Below are 17,790 nucleotides of genomic sequence, written 5' to 3' on the forward strand. Positions count from 1 at the left end.
GTATTTTTAGTAGAGACGGAGTTTTGACATGTTGGTCAGGCTGGTCTCGAACTCCTGACCTTAGGTGATCCGCCCACCTTGGCCTCCCAAAGTGCTGGGATTACAAGCATGAGCCACCGCGCCCAGCCTACTTTTTGTGTTTTTAGTAGAGATGGGGTTTCACCATGTTGGCCAGGATGGTCTCCATCTCTTAACCTCATGATTCACCCACCTTGGCCTCCCAAAGTGCTGACATTACGGGTGTGAGCCACCATGCCCAGCCATGGCTATTTTAAATGAGATTCCTTGAGATCAATTTTTTTTTTTTTTTCATGATAGCAGGTTGGTGGCGTATTGTGTCTTTACTGATATAGAGGAAACAATGTTAGGCTACTGTCAGATGCACCTGGATTCCAGGCCTGTGTCTGATACATCATAGCTGTGCAACTTTGGAGAGTTTACTTAACCTCACTGGGCCTTCTGATTCATCTATAAAGGGGCTCAACTATAAATAGGAGTAGTAAAGCCTACTCTGTTCATCTCAGAGTTATAATATTCAAAACACATTACAAATGAAAATATTCTATAAATTATAAAGAGCTATACATATATTACTCATAATCAGGACATATCAGAAGGTTCTTATTTCAGTTTATACCCCAGAAGCAGCTACATTATCAGAGGGGCATAGAAATATGACAGAACCAAAAAGCACAGTGAAGATCTTGGAAGAAGAGTTAGAGAAACAAGCCAGGGACAGTTTCTGAACAGACAGCACAGGGAGAGACCCAGAGCCCTTGCAGGGAGGAGAGGGTTAAATCCTTTCCTCTGCAGTACAAAAGAAAAGAGTGTGCGGAAAGATTAGGATTTTTGCTTTTACAATGGGAGCTGCAGAAGCGTAGGGAAGAAGCTGAAGAAAAAAAGGGGGCGTCTCCCCTTTAAAGACTTGCAAAGATTGAGAGAGAAAGAGAGAGAGTCAAGAACAGAGAATCAGAGAGAGAGAGAAAGAGAGTCTGTCTGTCTCTGGGAAAGGAGAACATCTCTGCTTCACAGTGATTTGCGCTGGGGGAGAGGCATCAATTGGCCTCGGACCCAAGGGGGAGAGGAGACCAGGTTACCCTGGTTAAGACTAAGTGAGCGTTGCCCCTCCCTCTCCCAACTCTCTACCCGGGAATGTCTCGGCGAAAGCAGCGGAAACCCCAACAGTTAATCTCGGACTGCGAAGGACCCAGCGCGTCTGAGAACGGTGGGTGCCTGGGGAGGGGTGGGGGGCCCCTAAGTCCAAGCCTGTGTGGGTCAGGCCAGGGCAAAGGGAGGGCACTCGGGCCATGGGCGAAACCAGGCGGGGGCGGACTTGGTCACTGGGGGTTTGAAGGAGTTGAGATGCAGGGAGTAAAGAGATGACCTGCGCTGGGGAGAAGCCCCGCTTGTTACTTGGGATTGATTCTGTTTGTGTTTTCCTTGTTTTTCTCTGGATGAAATGGAGTTTTCAAACTGGCTGTGTCTCCCCACCCGAGAGTTTTCTCCTCAGGTCTCCCTTTGCTCACTGGTCTTTGTGCCGTTGCTAAGTAACGTCCTCAGACCTGAAGACCGTCTCTTAGGGGTGGGATTTTCCCCCCTTTTCTTTCTGGAGAGTTGGGTTGCAAGAGAATGAATTGGATAAACGTGAAGGCTCCCCTGGGGGAGATGAGAAAAAAGTTTCTCATTGTTGGGCTGAACTGAGAGCCGATCAGAGCTCCCAGAGGGAGAGAGCTAATGTCGGTCAGAGTGCAGCCTGGTTTGGGGTATGTATGGGTGTCACCTGGAGGAGAGCTGAAGGCTAGGTCTGGATGAGGGGCTTAGGTTTGCGCTTCAAGGAAAGCAAAGCAAAAAAAAAAAAAAGTGCAAGAAAATACACCTGTTACTACACGCGTATCATTTTATGAGGATACTGTGTTTTTGAAGCAACAGGTGTCCCTTATGAGGGGGAAAAAATTGTATGTATTCTTGTAACATTCCGTTAAGTGACAGGTAGACAGTAGAGCAAGCAGGGAACTGAAGAGTGAAATTGCCCAGAGTCCAAGAGAGAGAGGCAAAATCAGGACAAAAACTTCAATTTCCTAACGCTCAGGGCTGGTGGTGCTCACTCCACTAAACCTGGGTTTTAAAAACTTGCCTGATTGTGAGTACATCTGAGCCAGGGTGTGGGAATCTATATATTTTGCAAGTCTCCAGGTAATTCTTAGGATCAAAGAAGTTTTGGACATACTTGTCAGCGATATGGCTCCATATGTGCAGACTGAAAGTCTGGAAGTCCTGGCTCCAGAGAGGCAACTGTTTAGCATACAGTTGATACACCCAACAGTATAGTATAGGATTAAGCACAAGGGTTCTGAAACCAGACTTTTAGACAAATCCCAGCTCCACCACTTGGTTAGCTATGTAACCTTGACTGGTTTATTTTGCTTCTCTATGCTTCAGTTTCCTCATCTGTAAAATGGAGATGTGTATACTAGCCACCTCATTAAGTTGTTGTGTAAATCAAAATGAGTTAATATGTGTAAAACCCTTGGAAAAATACCTAGCATAAATAAGTGCTTAATACATGTAGTAAAGTACCTAGCATAAATAAGTGCTTAGTATGTGTGAATATTGTTATTATCATTATATGTGAATGCAGTGGCACTTCCTGCAAGTGCTGTAATATGACCAAAACTCAGGAACCTCTTGGCAAACGTCAGCATTTCTTTATGAGACACGTGTCATGAAAACTCTAAGATAGTGTATTGGTGGCGATTAAAATTATAGATTAAACTTGCCTTTCCACCTGTTAAAAAACAAAAGCTTGAGGTCAGATCAGTGCTCCATGTGCTATGAAATAACCTTAACAGACATATTATGTTTTGGGCAGAACACATCCTCCCCGAATCACTGCTTTTCTGGGATCCTACTGTGCCCATATTTAGAGGTTCTGTGGTGATGGCATCCTTCCCTCCTGAGACACATTAGCCCTTCTTAATGCTGCTATAGGCCGGATGTTTCCTACTTGTGCTCTACAGGAGACTTCCCCTAGAGCCTCAACTCTTCCCCAGAGTTGCCTCACAGTTCTGCTCTCCTGCTGGTTTGATTGTGGAACTATGCTGAACACCCCTCCAAGCCCCCAAGAAGCATCCTCTCCTCTTCTTCCTACTTCTCCCATCTGCTCACCCATTCCCCATACCATAGCTGAGGAAAAATCTTCGGTGAGGGAGTCAAAAACTATCTTTAGCAGCTGTCCTGAATGGATTTTCAAGCGCTTTAAGATATAGCTCCCGCTTGGAGGCATGGCAATGCTGCTACAAAGTCATCCCCATAGAAACAGTAAAGCTTTAAACCCAATGGCATCAACAAATTTTTGATGAAAATTTGCCTTTGAGCTCTGAAAGGCAGAAACAAATGTCAGGAGCAAGGAAGCAGTAGTACCCTCTGTTGAGATCTACCTTAAGAAAGCTCATCGGAATTCCCCTGGAGTGAAAGATCCTAGGCTACTTATGATCTGGATGTTATTGGGCCTCATCTGCAAAATGAGGTGGCTCTATTTTATCATATCTGAAATTCCTCCTTGATCTTACAAGCTTACAATATGTAAATTTCACATTTTCTGCTTTTCTTTTAAATTAATACATTTCCTTAATCATGAATGGGGCAGCATCCATTCTGCAAAATAGAATGAGAGCTCTCCTATTCCCTAATTTTTTATAGACAGGGTTTTTATTCACTTATGTGACCTTCACGCATCTGACTTCCTTCTACCCCACAGCATGCCCCACAGTTAGGTAGGAAGGGCTTTTATTTAGGGGTACACTATATCCTTTGGTGCACCTGTGAAATGACGGATATCATCATGAGTATCAGAAGACATTTATTTAGTAGTCTAGGGTGCCAGTAATGTTTCCAGGAGTCTTTTGCCTTCTTTTAAGCAATATGTGCCATATACAACAAGCAAATGCTGAACTTTTGTTACATATTCTAAAAGCCAAAATTCTACAGTGACCTAAGACATCACCAAGAAACAGTCTGAAAAATCTGTTTTCCAGCCATTTTTGCTCAGCTTCCCTGACCAGAACATCAAAACTTAACAGAATAGTTATTTCATATAAGTGATAGGCAGGAAATACTCTATTTACTTAAAAACTCTAGAGAGGGGGGAAGAAAAAAAAACCTTCTCTCTCCCCTACAGAGTCTAGAAATCTGGATTAGAGAACATAAGGGATGTGACTGGGGGAAAAATGCAAACCAGTACATCTGGGAAATAAAGGAAACGATCAGAAACCCAGATATTTAGTGAGAAGGAGAAACCAGGACAGAAGCCAAACAGATCTAGAGGGAGAGAGGGGAGTACTTTAGATGGAAGTTGGCAGACAGCAAGAACAGCAAGAGGGGAAAGAAGGCAAAGGTAGAGTTTTGGGGGTTCTGTTTACATTTGGAAGTAGAGAGCCTCATCTCTCAGGTTATTGATCTCTGGGCCACCCAACCCTAGGTATTCCCAAATCAGAAAAAACACACATTTTGGAATAGAGAGTATCTCAGGCCTGGTGTTACAGAGCACTAGATAAGAAAACAGAAAACTTGGTTTTCAATCTAGTGTAGACCTTGAAGCTATGTGATCTTGGGCACATGTGACCTTTCTTTTTTTTTTTTTTTTGAGAAGGAGTCTAGCTCTGTCGCCCAGGCTGGAGTGCAGTGGCCAAATCTCAGCTCACTGCAAGCTCCGCCTCCCGGGTTTAGGCCATTCTCCTGCCTCAGCCTCCCGAGTAGCTGGGACTACAGGCGCCTGCCACCTCGCCCGGCTAGTTTTTTTTTTGTATTTTTTAGTAGAGACGGGGTTTCACTGTGTTAGCCAGGATGGTCTCGATCTCCTGACCTCGTGATCCGCCCGTCTCCGCCTCCCAAAGTGCTGGGATTACAGGCTTGAGCCACCGCGCCCGGCCCACATGTGACCTTTCTTATCCCAGGGCTTCATTCAGCTTTTGACATTCAAATAATAACTAACACTCATGGCTAATATTTGTAGAGCATTCAGATACTGTACTAGGCCCTTTTTGCATTTCCTCTTTTTCCTCCCAACTCCCTTATTATTACAAAAAAGGTGTTTTGTTTTTTTGTTTTGTTTTGTTTTGAGACCAAGTCTTACTCTGTTGCCCAGGCTGGAGTGCAGTGGCACATCTCAGCTCACTGAAACCTCCACCTCCAGGGTTCAAGAGATTCTCCTGCCTCAGCCTCCTGAGCAGCTGGGATTACAGGTGCATGCCACCACACCCGGCTACAATTTTTGTATTGCAGTAAAATATGTGTAATAAAATTTACCATTTCAACCATTTTTAAGTGTACAATTCACTGGCATTAAGTACATTCACTATGTTATGTAACCATTACCAATGTTTCAATAACTTTTTCATCATCAAACAGAAACTGCATAACCATTAAATAATAAATCCCCATTCTCCCATTCCCTCAGCCCCTATTAGCCTCTATTCTGCTTTCTGTCTGTATGAACTCGCCAAATTTCATATTAATGGACTCATATAATATTTGGGTACCTCATACTAATGGAATCATACAATATTTGTCTTTTTGCATCTGCTTTATTGCACTTAGTATGTTTTCTTTTTTTCTCAAAATCAAATTTGTCTGAAAGCATAATGTTTTCATGTTCATTCATGTTGTAGCATGTATCAGAATTTCCTGCCTTTTTATGGCAGTACCCTCATTTTATTTTATTTATTTATTTATTTTTTGAGACAGAGTCTCGCTCTGTCGCCCAGGCTGGAGTGCAATAGCGCGATCTCAGCTCACTACAAGCTCCACCTCCCGGGTTCACGCCATTCTCCTGCTTCAGCCTTCTCAGTAGCTGGGACTACAGGCGCCCGCCACCACGCCCAGCTACTTTTTTGTTTTGTTTTGTTTTTTTTCCAGTAGAGATGGGGTTTCACCATGTTGGCCAGGAGGGTCTCGATCTCCTGACCCCGTGATCCACTCACCTCGGCTTCCCAAGGGACTGGGATTACAGGCTTGAGCCACCGCGGCCGGCGCAGCAGTACCTTCATTTTAAAGAAGATAAATCAGCCGGGCACAGCATCCAGCTCACGCCTGTAATCCCAGCACCTTGGGAGGCTGAGGTGGGCAGATCACTTGAGGTCAGGAGTTCAAGACAAGCCTGGCCAACAAGGTGAAACCTCGTCTCTACTAAAAATACAAAACTTAGCTGGGCGTGGTGGCGCACACCTGTAATCCCAGCTACTTGGGAGGCTGAGGCAGGAGAATCTCTTGAACCCAGGAGACAGAGATTGCAGTGAGCCAAGATCGCACCATTGTACTCCAGCCTGGATGACAGAGAGAGACTCTATCTCAAAAAGAAAAAAAGAGAGAGAGAAATCAAACTCTGGGAGAGATTAAGACATTTTCCCAAGATCACAAAGATTAGAATGTTCTAGAGCTGGGACTTTAACTCAGGTCTGACTCCCTGTGCACAAATGACAATGAGAGTGTCAGATCTCTAAAGTCCCAGCTCCAAAATGGTATGAATTCCACGTTAAGTGTTGAGTCCTTTGATGTCAAAGAAATTTTCATTAAAATAGCATTCTTATGTTTGATCTAAGATACTCCTGTTCTGTAATCAAATATATTTTTCTCACTTAGCACCAGGTGTACCAATCATTGTGCCTGTTAGTCTAGTGTGTTACACAGGCCATAGTTACATTAGTAGGTCTGGGTTTCTAAGGATTATTATGTGTCTACATTTAGGAGAGAGGAGTAAGGAGATGAGATATTTCACTGAGAAGTAGTCAGTAGCAATAGTTACAGAATCAATTCATAATTATGGAAGCTACCATTTAGCATTGTTCAGTGTCAATAATAAGTAAGTGGGCCAGATGCAGTGGCTTACATCTGTACTCCCAGCACTTTGTGGGGACAAGGCAGGAGGATCCCTTGAGCCCAGGTATTCCAGACAGCCTGGGCAACATAGTGAAACCTCATCTCTACAGAAAAAAAAAAATTTAATTAGCTCGGCATGATTGTGCATGCCTGTAGTCGCAGCTACTCAGGAAGCTGAGGTGGGAGGATCCCCTAAGCCTGGGAGGTAGAGTCTTCAGTGAGCTATGATTGTGCCACTGCACTCCAGCCTGGCCAACAGAGTGAAACCATCTCCAAAAACCAAAAAAAAAATCAAGTAAGTTAGGTTAAGCAGGTGCTTACATAGTGTGCTTTGTTTCCTTAATGGGTAGATGATGCTTGAACTATGTAGAACAAAGCCTTTCACCTTACAATTAGAAATATGGCTCAAATATCAATTAAAAAAGAAAAAATTCGCTTCAAGATACTCATATCTGGAAAAGAAATGCAGTCACTTAAACTTACAGTAAGGTGTAAATTATATCAAATTCTATTCATGGAAGCAGATTTTTCACTGGGAAAGGATACAAGGAAGCTAATGTGTGGTTGTGGGCACTGTAGGGAGGGAAACTGATGGGAAGGTTTAGCACTGAGAGTTCATTTTGTCTATGTCCCAGTTGTGGCCAAGTTTAGCTCAGGTAAGATTTGTGAGGAGCAGGGTGGAGGGTGTGATGGAAAGGGCAGTCCTCCATGGGGTCTCATCATTGTGTCACCATCTTTGTATTCTCATTGGAATCACCTGAGGAGCTTTATAAAACTAATGCCTGGATCCTATCCTCAGGGATTATGAATTAATTAGCCTGGGATGTGGCCTGGACATAGGGATTTTTTTTAAGTTTGGTTGGTTGGTTGGTTGATTTTGCAGAGATGGGGGTCTCACTATGTTATGCAGGCTGGTCTCAAATTCCTGGCCTCAAGTGATCCTCCTGCCTTAGCCTCCAAAAGTGCTAGGATTATAGGCATGAGCTACCCACTGTGCTTAAACTTTCTTTTCTTTCTTTCTTTCTTTTTTTTTTTTTTTTTTTTTTTGAGATTTTGAGATGGAGTCTCAAACCCTTGAGCTCAAGTGATCCTCCCACCTCAGCCTCCAGAGTAGCTGGGACTACAAGGAACAGGCCACTGCACCTAAACATAAAAATTTTAAAACTCTTTTCTGGTAATCCTAATGGGCAGCAAAATTTGAAAACCACTATCCAAACGTATCACCCTGCTACATACGACCCACCTATTTTTCTCTTTGTTCTCCCCAACAGTTCTCTCTGAAGCCTAAAGCAGCAATTTGATGGGACACTAGGTTTAGAGAGGAAGCCACCTGGTTTCCCTTTTCTTTGTCATTTCAGCTCTCTATAAGTTTAAACAAGCTTTTCCAGGTCTTAGTCCCACCCCCGACTTTGCATTTGACCGGAGATAGCTTACCTCACCTTATCTGCTATCTAGGGACACCATTACCAGTTTAGTTTATTCCTGCATTTGTGACTTCATTCATGTTTGTGTAAGAATCCTGCCCCCCTTTTCAGGATAGGCAGTGAGTGCAAAGTACTGAGAAATGGAGGGTTCCTCTTACAGGTGGCTGTTGATCCAGTCACCTTTCACCAGGGACTAAATTTACCTTAAAGAAGAGCTTAGATCAAATTACGCATCAGAAAGCACATTTCATTAAAGAGCAAGAAAGGGGACAGTGTTTCCCAGGAGAAGATGAAAAGAAAAGGATTTCTTTTCTTGTCAGAAGACTTGACAAAACAGCAACTGGATATCAAATGTTCAATGCTAATTAACAAATGCTCAGTAGAAAGCCTCCATCTGATTCCCTCTCCCTGACTAAGGCCAGGGAGCAAATGGCAGGTAGAAGCCACACAGGGCCCTTTCTCTAGCATTAGGGAAGCCATACAATGTTAATGTGCTTGAGAAAGCATTGGACAGGAGTCAAAATTCTGAATGCTTGCTTCACTGAATTACTGTGTGAACTTGGAAAAGTCACTTAACCTCTCCAAGCTTCAATTTCCTTATCTGTAAAAATAAACCGCATTGCACAAAACTGTGACTTGCCATAAACGGAAATAGAACCCCTTCTCCCTCATTTGTAAGACCAGGCCTGGAAGCACAGAACCCATCCATTTCAGAAGTATGACTCACAATGCTAAGAGCTTTATTATCTGAAGTTTCAAAACATAATTCAGTAAAATTTTTTTGAGACGGAGTCTCGCTCTGTCGCCCAGGCTGGAGTGCAGTGGCGCGATCTCGGCTCACTACAAGCTCGGCCTCCCAGGTTCACGCCATTCTCCTGCCTCAGCCTCCCAAGTAGCTGGGACTACAGGCGCCCGCCACCATGCCCGGCTAATTTTTTTGTATTTTTAGTAGAGATGGGGTTTCACCGTGTTCGCCAGGATGGTCTGGAACGCCCGCCTCGGCCTCCCAAAGTGCTGGGATTACAGGCGTGAGCCGCTGCACCCGGCCAGTAAAATGTTTTAAGTTTAAAAACACAGGCAAAATTTATGTTGAAAAGTAAAGTGGATGTTACTAATATTTTAAATAGGTTGTTTCAGCTCCCCGACCCCCTGCAAAAAAAGACTTCCTACCTTTGAAATATGCCACTGATATTAGCCAATATCTTACCTCAGAAATTAATAAGATTAGCAAGCAACATGGAAAACAGATCTACTTTTAGTATATGTGTATTTAAGGCTACTTCGATTATTTTGCTACTGACAATGTAAATTCTCTAATTGATAAAATTCAGGACTCCCCAAACTTTAAAAATCTCACATGTAACTATCAATTTTTTTAGACTTTTTTGTTGTTGTTGTTTGGTTGGTTTTAAATTTGGTTGGTTGGTTGGTTGATTTTGCAGAGATGGGGGTCTCACTATGTTATACAGGCTGGTCTCAAATTCCTGGCCTCAAGTGATCCTCCTGCCTTGGTCTCCAAAAGTGCTAGGATTATAGGCATGAGCTAACCACTGTGCTTAAACTTTCTTTTCTTTCTTTCTTTTCTTTTCTTTTTTTTTTTTTTTTTGAGATTTTGAGATGGAGTCTCAAACCCTTGAGCTCAAGTGATCCTCCCACCTCAGCCTCCAGCTGAAGTTTCAAGTTTTCAAAGTTCATTCATGTTGTAGCATGTATCAGAATTTCCTTCCTTTTTATGGCAGTACCCTCATTTTATTGGAGGGTTTCCAATAAAACAGGGAGGTGGAGTTTTGTTCTTGTTGCCCAGGCTGGAATGCAATGGTACAATCTCAGATCCCTGCAACCTCTGCCTCCTGGGTTCAAGCCATTCTCCTGGCTCGGCCACCCCAGTAGCTGGGATTACAGGTGCGTACCACCATGCCCAGCTAATTTTTGTATTTTTAGTAGAGATGGGGTTTCACCATATTGGCCAGGCTGGTCTGGAACTCCTGACCTCGTGATCTGCCTGCCTTGGCCTCCCAAAATGCTGGAATTACAGTGAGCCACCATACCCGGCTTTTTTTTTTTTTTTTTTTTTTTAAAGTAATGGGGCCTCACTATGTTGCGGAAACTGGAGGGCAGTGGTTATTCACAGGTGTGATCATAGCTCACTGCAGCCTCAAACTCCTGGACTAAAGCAATTCTCCTGCCTCAGCCTCCCAAGTAGCTGGGACTACAAGTGTGCACCACCATACCTGGTTTACACATTAATATTGTCAAATTTTTCAATTTTTTATCCCCACAATATTTTTCTGAGTAAGATACTGCAGCTGCAATATTACCACTTTATGAAGAGGGAAACGGTGGTATAACATGGTGTGTCTGACCACCATGTCTCAATTTATCAGCGAGGCAAGAATAGAACTGGGATTAGAACAATTTAGGTTTACTGATGCCCAGGGAAACCACAAAACCAAGGACTTGTGGTCACTTCCTGCATGTAAGAGAAAGTATTTTAGGAAGTGGGAAGCGCTTTAAGACTAATTTCAAGGTAAAAAAGAGAATGCCAGAATACCTGGTCCAGGAGGCATTTTATTCTTACTTATCCTGTCTGAATAGGAGGCTGCCTCTGTGATGGTGAGCAGGTGTTAGCTATTTCTAAGCATTCAAACCAGGCTGGGGCTGAAAGGGCTTTAGACACTGAGCGCCGCCTGGTAGCTCCTACCGCATTGTTTCAAGAGGCTCCCCTCCCCCCCAGGTTAGAGCTGGGTGGGCCTCCGTACGCCTTTGCCCGCTAGCGTCTCCCCAAACCCACTGTCTTTAATAGTGACAGTGTGCGGAATGTTGCAGGAGGAGAATAGAGGAGGAAGAGGGTAGAAAAGAGGGTACTAAGTAGGAGATGGCTTATTAAATAAGCATGGACTCTATAAATTAGGTGTTGTGTAGGCTGGGCGATCTGCGGAGTGGCCTGCATTCAGCTATTATTCTGGGGGAGGAGGGGCGGGGAGTGAAGGGGCTTAGTGTTCCGCAGAGTCCTGAAATGACTTCCTTGGAAATTCTACCTTGCAGCCGCCCACCCTGAGAAACTTCTTTTGTGGAGAGGGATGGGGATAGGGTGGGAATGGAAGTGAGAAAGACGGGACAAAACTTGGAATATTTTGGGGTGTGTGTGCTGGTGAGGAGTGCATGTTCTGAGCTCCTCCTCTTCTTCTGGCCCTCAGACCTCTGAGGAGATCAGACGACCCTCTCTGGAATCCACGTTTTCCAAGCTCAGCGGATCCTTTATCCAAAGAAAAATAAGAGAAGCCTCTCGCCTTGCTCCATTGAGCAGGGCTACGTTTCCCACTGTGCCCCTAGAGCTTAGGAGGGGAGGGCGGGGGGAGGAGGGTAGGCCTGGGCAACGGCATCTGCAGATGGGGGGAGCTGGCCAGGGAAGGGGAAAGGTGGACCCCCGCAGTGCTTCACAGCACCTGTCACTGCGCCTCCGGAAACTCTCCCGAGCTCTGGGCTCCCGCCCCCACGCCCCAGCTAGCGCTCCCTTCTCCCGCCTCCTCTAGCTCCCGCCTCCCTCCCCAGCAGCTCCTCCCCATAGACTCCCCTCCTCGTCAGCTCCTCCCAGATCTCCCCTCTCCCCGCTTCCTCGCTCCAGCTCCTCCCCGCCTCCTCGCTCCCCTCCCCCTCCGCCTCTGCTCCCTGCCCCCGCCGCTGCCGATCTCCATCTCCGCAGTCTGGGCCGCTGGGTGCAGAGGCTGCCGGAGACCCAGCGGCCACCGCCGCCTCCCTCAATCCCAATATCCATTGTCTCCCACCCCACCTGACCCTCCACTTTCCCCACAACCATGGCGCACGAATCCGGGAGGAGCTCTCGTCTCGGGGTGCCCTGCGGGGAGCCGGCAGAGCTCGGAGGTGCGGTAGGGTCGGGCTGGGCAGGGGTGGGGGCGGAGGGGGATGCGCAGGGGCGGCGAAGACTTTCGGTGGGCGGGAGAAAATGCTTGATTCTCTGCGTAGGCCCCTGTCCTCACACCTATTCCGTGAACTCGCTTGTGGCCTTGGGAAGGGAGGGTGGCTGAGGAGGGGAGTAGCATGCTCTTGCCCCCCTCCCCTCCTCCCGCCTCCCTCCCCCTCACCCCTGCCCCATGCCGGGTTGTCTCCTGTCCACACTGTTCTGGCCTGAGCTTTCGACTTCTGCACGGCCTGATGGTGAGCTCATCTCCCCACCCCCAACTAGCGGTTACTGGGCTCCTTGTTAATTAGAGCCTCGGTATACCCAACCCAATTGCGCCACCCACGCTCTCTCTCCTTGTCTTCTCCCCAGGTGATGCTAGCGAGGAAGATCACCCCCAAGTCTGTGCCAAGTGCTGCGCACAATTCACTGACCCAACTGAATTCCTCGCCCACCAGAATGCATGTTCTACTGACCCTCCTGTAATGGTGATCATTGGGGGCCAGGAGAACCCCAACAACTCTTCAGCCTCCTCTGAACCCCGGCCTGAGGGTCACAATAATCCTCAGGTCATGGACACAGAGCATAGCAACCCCCCAGAATCTGGGTCCTCCGTGCCCACGGATCCCACCTGGGGCCCAGAGAGGAGAGGAGAGGAGTCTTCGGGGCATTTCCTGGTCGCTGCCACAGGTACAGCGGCTGGGGGAGGTGGGGGCCTGATCTTGGCCAGTCCCAAGCTGGGAGCAACCCCATTACCTCCAGAATCGACCCCTGCACCCCCCCCTCCTCCACCACCCCCTCCGCCCCCAGGTGTAGGCAGTGGCCACTTGAACATCCCCCTGATCTTGGAAGAGCTACGGGTGCTGCAGCAGCGGCAGATCCATCAGATGCAGATGACTGAGCAAATCTGCAGGCAGGTGCTGCTGCTTGGCTCCTTAGGCCAGACAGTGGGTGCCCCTGCCAGTCCCTCAGAGCTACCTGGGACAGGGACTGCCTCTTCCACCAAGCCCCTACTACCCCTCTTCAGCCCCATCAAGCCTGTCCAAACCAGCAAGACACTGGCATCTTCCTCCTCCTCCTCCTCCTCTTCCTCTTCAGGGGCAGAAACGCCCAAGCAGGCCTTCTTCCACCTTTACCACCCACTGGGGTCACAGCATCCTTTCTCTGCTGGAGGGGTTGGGCGAAGCCACAAACCTACCCCTGCCCCTTCCCCAGCCTTGCCAGGCAGCACAGATCAGCTGATTGCCTCGCCTCATCTGGCATTCCCAAGCACCACGGGACTACTGGCAGCACAGTGTCTTGGGGCAGCCCGAGGCCTCGAGGCCACTGCCTCCCCAGGGCTCCTGAAGCCAAAGAATGGAAGTGGTGAGCTGAGCTATGGAGAAGTGATGGGTCCCTTGGAGAAGCCTGGTGGAAGGCACAAATGCCGCTTCTGTGCCAAAGTATTTGGCAGTGACAGTGCCCTGCAGATCCACCTTCGTTCCCACACGGGTGAGAGGCCCTATAAGTGCAATGTCTGTGGAAACCGCTTTACCACCCGTGGCAACCTCAAAGTGCATTTCCACCGGCATCGTGAGAAGTACCCACATGTGCAGATGAACCCACACCCAGTACCAGAGCACCTAGACTACGTCATTACCAGCAGTGGCTTGCCTTATGGTATGTCCGTGCCACCAGAGAAGGCCGAGGAGGAGGCAGCCACTCCAGGTGGAGGTGTTGAGCGAAAGCCTCTGGTGGCCTCCACCACAGCACTCAGTGCCACAGAGAGCCTGACTCTGCTCTCCACCAGTGCAGGCACAGCCACAGCTCCAGGACTCCCTGCTTTCAATAAGTTTGTGCTCATGAAAGCAGTGGAACCCAAGAATAAAGCTGATGAAAACACCCCCCCAGGGAGTGAGGGCTCAGCCATCAGTGGAGTGGCAGAAAGTAGCACAGCAACTCGCATGCAGCTAAGTAAGTTGGTGACTTCACTGCCGAGCTGGGCACTGCTTACCAACCACTTCAAGTCCGCTGGCAGCTTCCCCTTCCCCTATGTGCTAGAGCCCTTGGGGGCCTCACCCTCTGAGACATCAAAGCTGCAGCAACTGGTAGAAAAGATTGACCGGCAAGGAGCTGTGGCAGTGACCTCAACTGCCTCAGGAGCCCCCACCACCTCTGCCCCTGCAGCTTCATCCTCAGCCTCTTCTGGACCTAACCAGTGTGTCATCTGTCTCCGGGTGCTTAGCTGTCCTCGGGCCCTACGCCTTCATTATGGCCAACATGGAGGTGAGAGGCCGTTCAAATGCAAAGTGTGTGGCAGAGCCTTCTCCACCAGGGGTAATCTGCGTGCACATTTCGTGGGCCACAAGGCCAGTCCAGCTGCCCGGGCACAGAACTCCTGCCCCATCTGCCAGAAGAAGTTCACCAATGCTGTCACTCTGCAGCAGCATGTCCGGATGCACCTGGGGGGCCAGATCCCCAATGGTGGTACCGCACTCCCTGAAGGTGGAGGAGCTGCTCAGGAGAATGGCTCCGAGCAATCCACAGTCTCCGGGGCAGGGAGTTTCCCCCAGCAGCAGTCCCAGCAGCCATCACCAGAAGAGGAGTTGTCTGAGGAGGAGGAAGAAGAGGATGAGGAAGAAGAGGAAGATGTGACTGATGAAGATTCCCTGGCAGGGAGAGGCTCAGAGAGTGGAGGTGAGAAGGCAATATCAGTGAGAGGTGATTCAGAAGAGGCATCTGGGGCAGAGGAGGAGGTGGGGACAGTGGCAGCAGCAGTCACAGCTGGGAAGGAGATGGACAGTAATGAGAAAGCTACTCAGCAGTCTTCTTTGCCACCACCACTACCACCACCTGAGAGCCTGGATCAGCCTCAGCCAATGGAGCAGGGAAGCAGTGATGCTTTAGGAGGCAAGGAAGAGGGGGGCAAACCGGAGAGAAGCTCAAGCCCAGCATCAGCACTCACCCCAGAAGGGGAAGGCACCAGCGTGACCTTGGTAGAGGAGCTGAGCCTGCAGGAGGCAATGAGAAAGGAGCCAGGAGAGAGCAGCAGCAGAAAGGCCTGCGAAGTGTGTGGCCAGGCCTTTCCCTCCCAGGCAGCTCTGGAGGAGCATCAGAAGACCCACCCCAAGGAGGGGCCGCTCTTCACTTGTGTTTTCTGCAGGCAGGGCTTTCTTGAGCGGGCTACCCTCAAGAAGCATATGCTACTGGCGCACCACCAGGTACAGCCCTTTGCCCCCCATGGCCCTCAGAATATTGCTGCTCTTTCTTTAGTCCCTGGCTGTTCACCTTCCATCACCTCCACAGGGCTCTCCCCCTTTCCCCGAAAAGATGACCCCACGATCCCATGAGCCTGTTTTTCTGTACCTGCTGCTCTTTGTCCCACAGAGCAGAAACACCTTCACAAAAGGACCTCCCAGATTTATGAGCCCTGATTTTGTCTTTTTCTCTAAGTTCTTAACATGATATGTCCCTAGTGGCTTTTCTCTAGTCCCTGAGCTTGGAAATTACTGTGCTTACAAGGGGATGGCCCCCTAAGGAATTTTTCTTACCTCCTCATTCTTTGTACCTGAGGAAAATAGATTCTCTGCAGCTTTCTCAAGAGGAACCCTCTCCAGCTTCCCTGGTGTGACCCTTCTTTCCCCTCCTCTTTCCTTTCCCTTTCCATTTGGCAGGTGCACCTGAGCACCTACATTTGGAATTGCAGCCTAGCCCAAAGGGCTGGCAGCTGTCTCTGAGGGCCCAGTGCCACTCCTCTGGGGTGACTTTTCTGCTCAGCTGGTGGGTGTGGGTCCCCTATCTTTCTAGAACCAGTATGTGGCATTCCTGTCAAGTGGCCTGCCCATGAAGCCCTGGAATTCCAGCTCCACCTCCACTACCACTCCAAGCCTGGCCCCACCAGTGCTGTTTGGCCTAGGAACTGTGGCTGGGAAGGTGCCTCCAACAATGGGATCCAGGGAAGCCAACGAGAAGACAACTCCCCTCCTATTTCAGCCTCCTGCACCCAAGGCAGTGCCTGAGAAGCCCATCATAGACAAGAAGTAGCAAACTGTATATTCCTTTCCCCTCCCCCTCCTCCAGAAGGTGCCGGTACTGAAGATGCTCCAGTAATTGGTGACCCAACCCTAGGAAGTATGGAGAAATGAAGGGCATAGGAAAATTTTCCCAGTAAATCCCCTGATGGTCACATTAAAGTAAAGGTGTTGGCTGGTCAGTGTGCCGAGACCTCTCCAACTTCTCATTCATCATGGCCTCTGAAAGTTGGAAAACAAGCTGATTTCTTGCCAAGAGGCCTCCCAGGAGATGTCTGGGAAATGTGAAGTTCATATCTTTAAGGAGTGTTGTTGGTCAGCATGGTCGATGAAGTAATGATGAGAGAGTTATGGAATGTTGCTAAAACATAGGGCTTGCTGGCACCTATGTGACTAAGAAAGGGGCATGATGTAAGGGAAAGGGCCTCAAATTATTGTGAATGTGGACATTCTCGTTAATATTCTTTTGGGCTAATAGTGACATAGTGTGCAGAGGTGTTCCAGAAATCATGGGGGATTTCCTAGCACTAGTGTGCTTCTAGTTTTAGATAACTCCCTCCTTTATTCCCTGGCCCCTTGTATTTTCCTTATCTTCCTCTTTCAAGACCCCTATCTTCCCCATTTTGCCTATCTGTAGGCTGGGTCCTGTGTCTTTGTCATTGTCTGGTTCTTAAAGTCCCAGACTTTGGGAGACCAGCTCCAGGTGGCATCCTCCCTGCCTCTCTGTCTTGTAATGAGATGTAGTATTTACTCTTAACATAGGATCATTTGGAACAGGAGTTCTGAGGAGGAGAGAGTGAGGGTTTTGCTGTTGACTGACTTGAACGATGGCTTCTCCTCAAGCTGTAGGCTCCAGAGCTTCCTAACCTAGTAAAATGTCAAGAACAGACAGGGGAGATATTAGTGTCTTTCCCTCTATCATTAAAGGTGTTTTAACCAAATATTTATGTGTTTCTCCTTATTTCATGATTACATAGCCAGCTGGGGTGTGATATGGGCATTCTCCAACATTGAGATTCCCTTCCCACCTACATCTCCTGCCAAAGCTGAACATATGGTGTTGAAATATTTACTTTATTCAGCCTTGTCCTAAGACAGCCTTCAGTTAATGTAACTTCCCTGTGGAAATTGTTCCTTGTGGAGTTTGTATTTCCAAAAGGTAGGCATTTGCCCATTATGTCCAGTCATTGTCTAGATTTTCTCTACCTAGAACCTTCCACCACCAGGCTTTTGTGTGGGTTTTGTTTGGAGGTTGGAAACTTTCTTTTCAGTCTTTTTCAAACCACAGATCAGCCTTCTGGTATCAGCGAATCTGTAGAACCAAGGTGAATTAAACTTTATGATCCTTGAGATCTGATGTCATAATCAGAAAGAAAAAAAATGTAATTCAACCCTAATAATTTCTGCCAACAAGACAAAGGAGGATTCTTAGCATTAAGAATGCAGAGGAAGCACATAGGGATGGGGTTAAATAAAACATGTATAATTTTTTTTTTTTTTTCTGCCTGTCACAGTGGCTCATGCCTATAATCTCAACAGTTTGGGAGGTCGAGGCAGGCACATA

General features: G+C 47.6%; 1 protein-coding gene across 2 annotated transcripts; it reads left to right on the forward strand.

The window, feature by feature from the left end:
* Window positions 1-853: 853 nt before the first annotated feature.
* On the forward strand, window positions 854-17,167 carry SALL2 (spalt like transcription factor 2). Of its 2 annotated transcripts, none has more exons than XM_007990749.3 (3): window positions 854-1,225; window positions 12,589-15,416; window positions 16,003-17,167. In XM_007990749.3, exons 1-3 carry the CDS (start codon window positions 1,153-1,155, stop codon window positions 16,237-16,239), a joined length of 3,138 nt encoding a protein of 1,045 aa, XP_007988940.1. In that variant the 5' UTR covers window positions 854-1,152; the 3' UTR covers window positions 16,240-17,167. The 2 variants fall into 2 exon arrangements, with proteins under 2 accessions (XP_007988940.1, XP_007988941.1); XM_007990750.3 differs by lacking the exon at window positions 854-1,225 and adding an exon at window positions 11,809-12,179.
* The last annotated feature ends 623 nt before the right edge of the window (window positions 17,168-17,790 follow it).

Source organism: Chlorocebus sabaeus, chromosome 29 (genome assembly GCF_047675955.1).
Source record: "Chlorocebus sabaeus isolate Y175 chromosome 29, mChlSab1.0.hap1, whole genome shotgun sequence".
NCBI classification, from domain to species: Eukaryota; Metazoa; Chordata; class Mammalia; order Primates; family Cercopithecidae; genus Chlorocebus; species Chlorocebus sabaeus.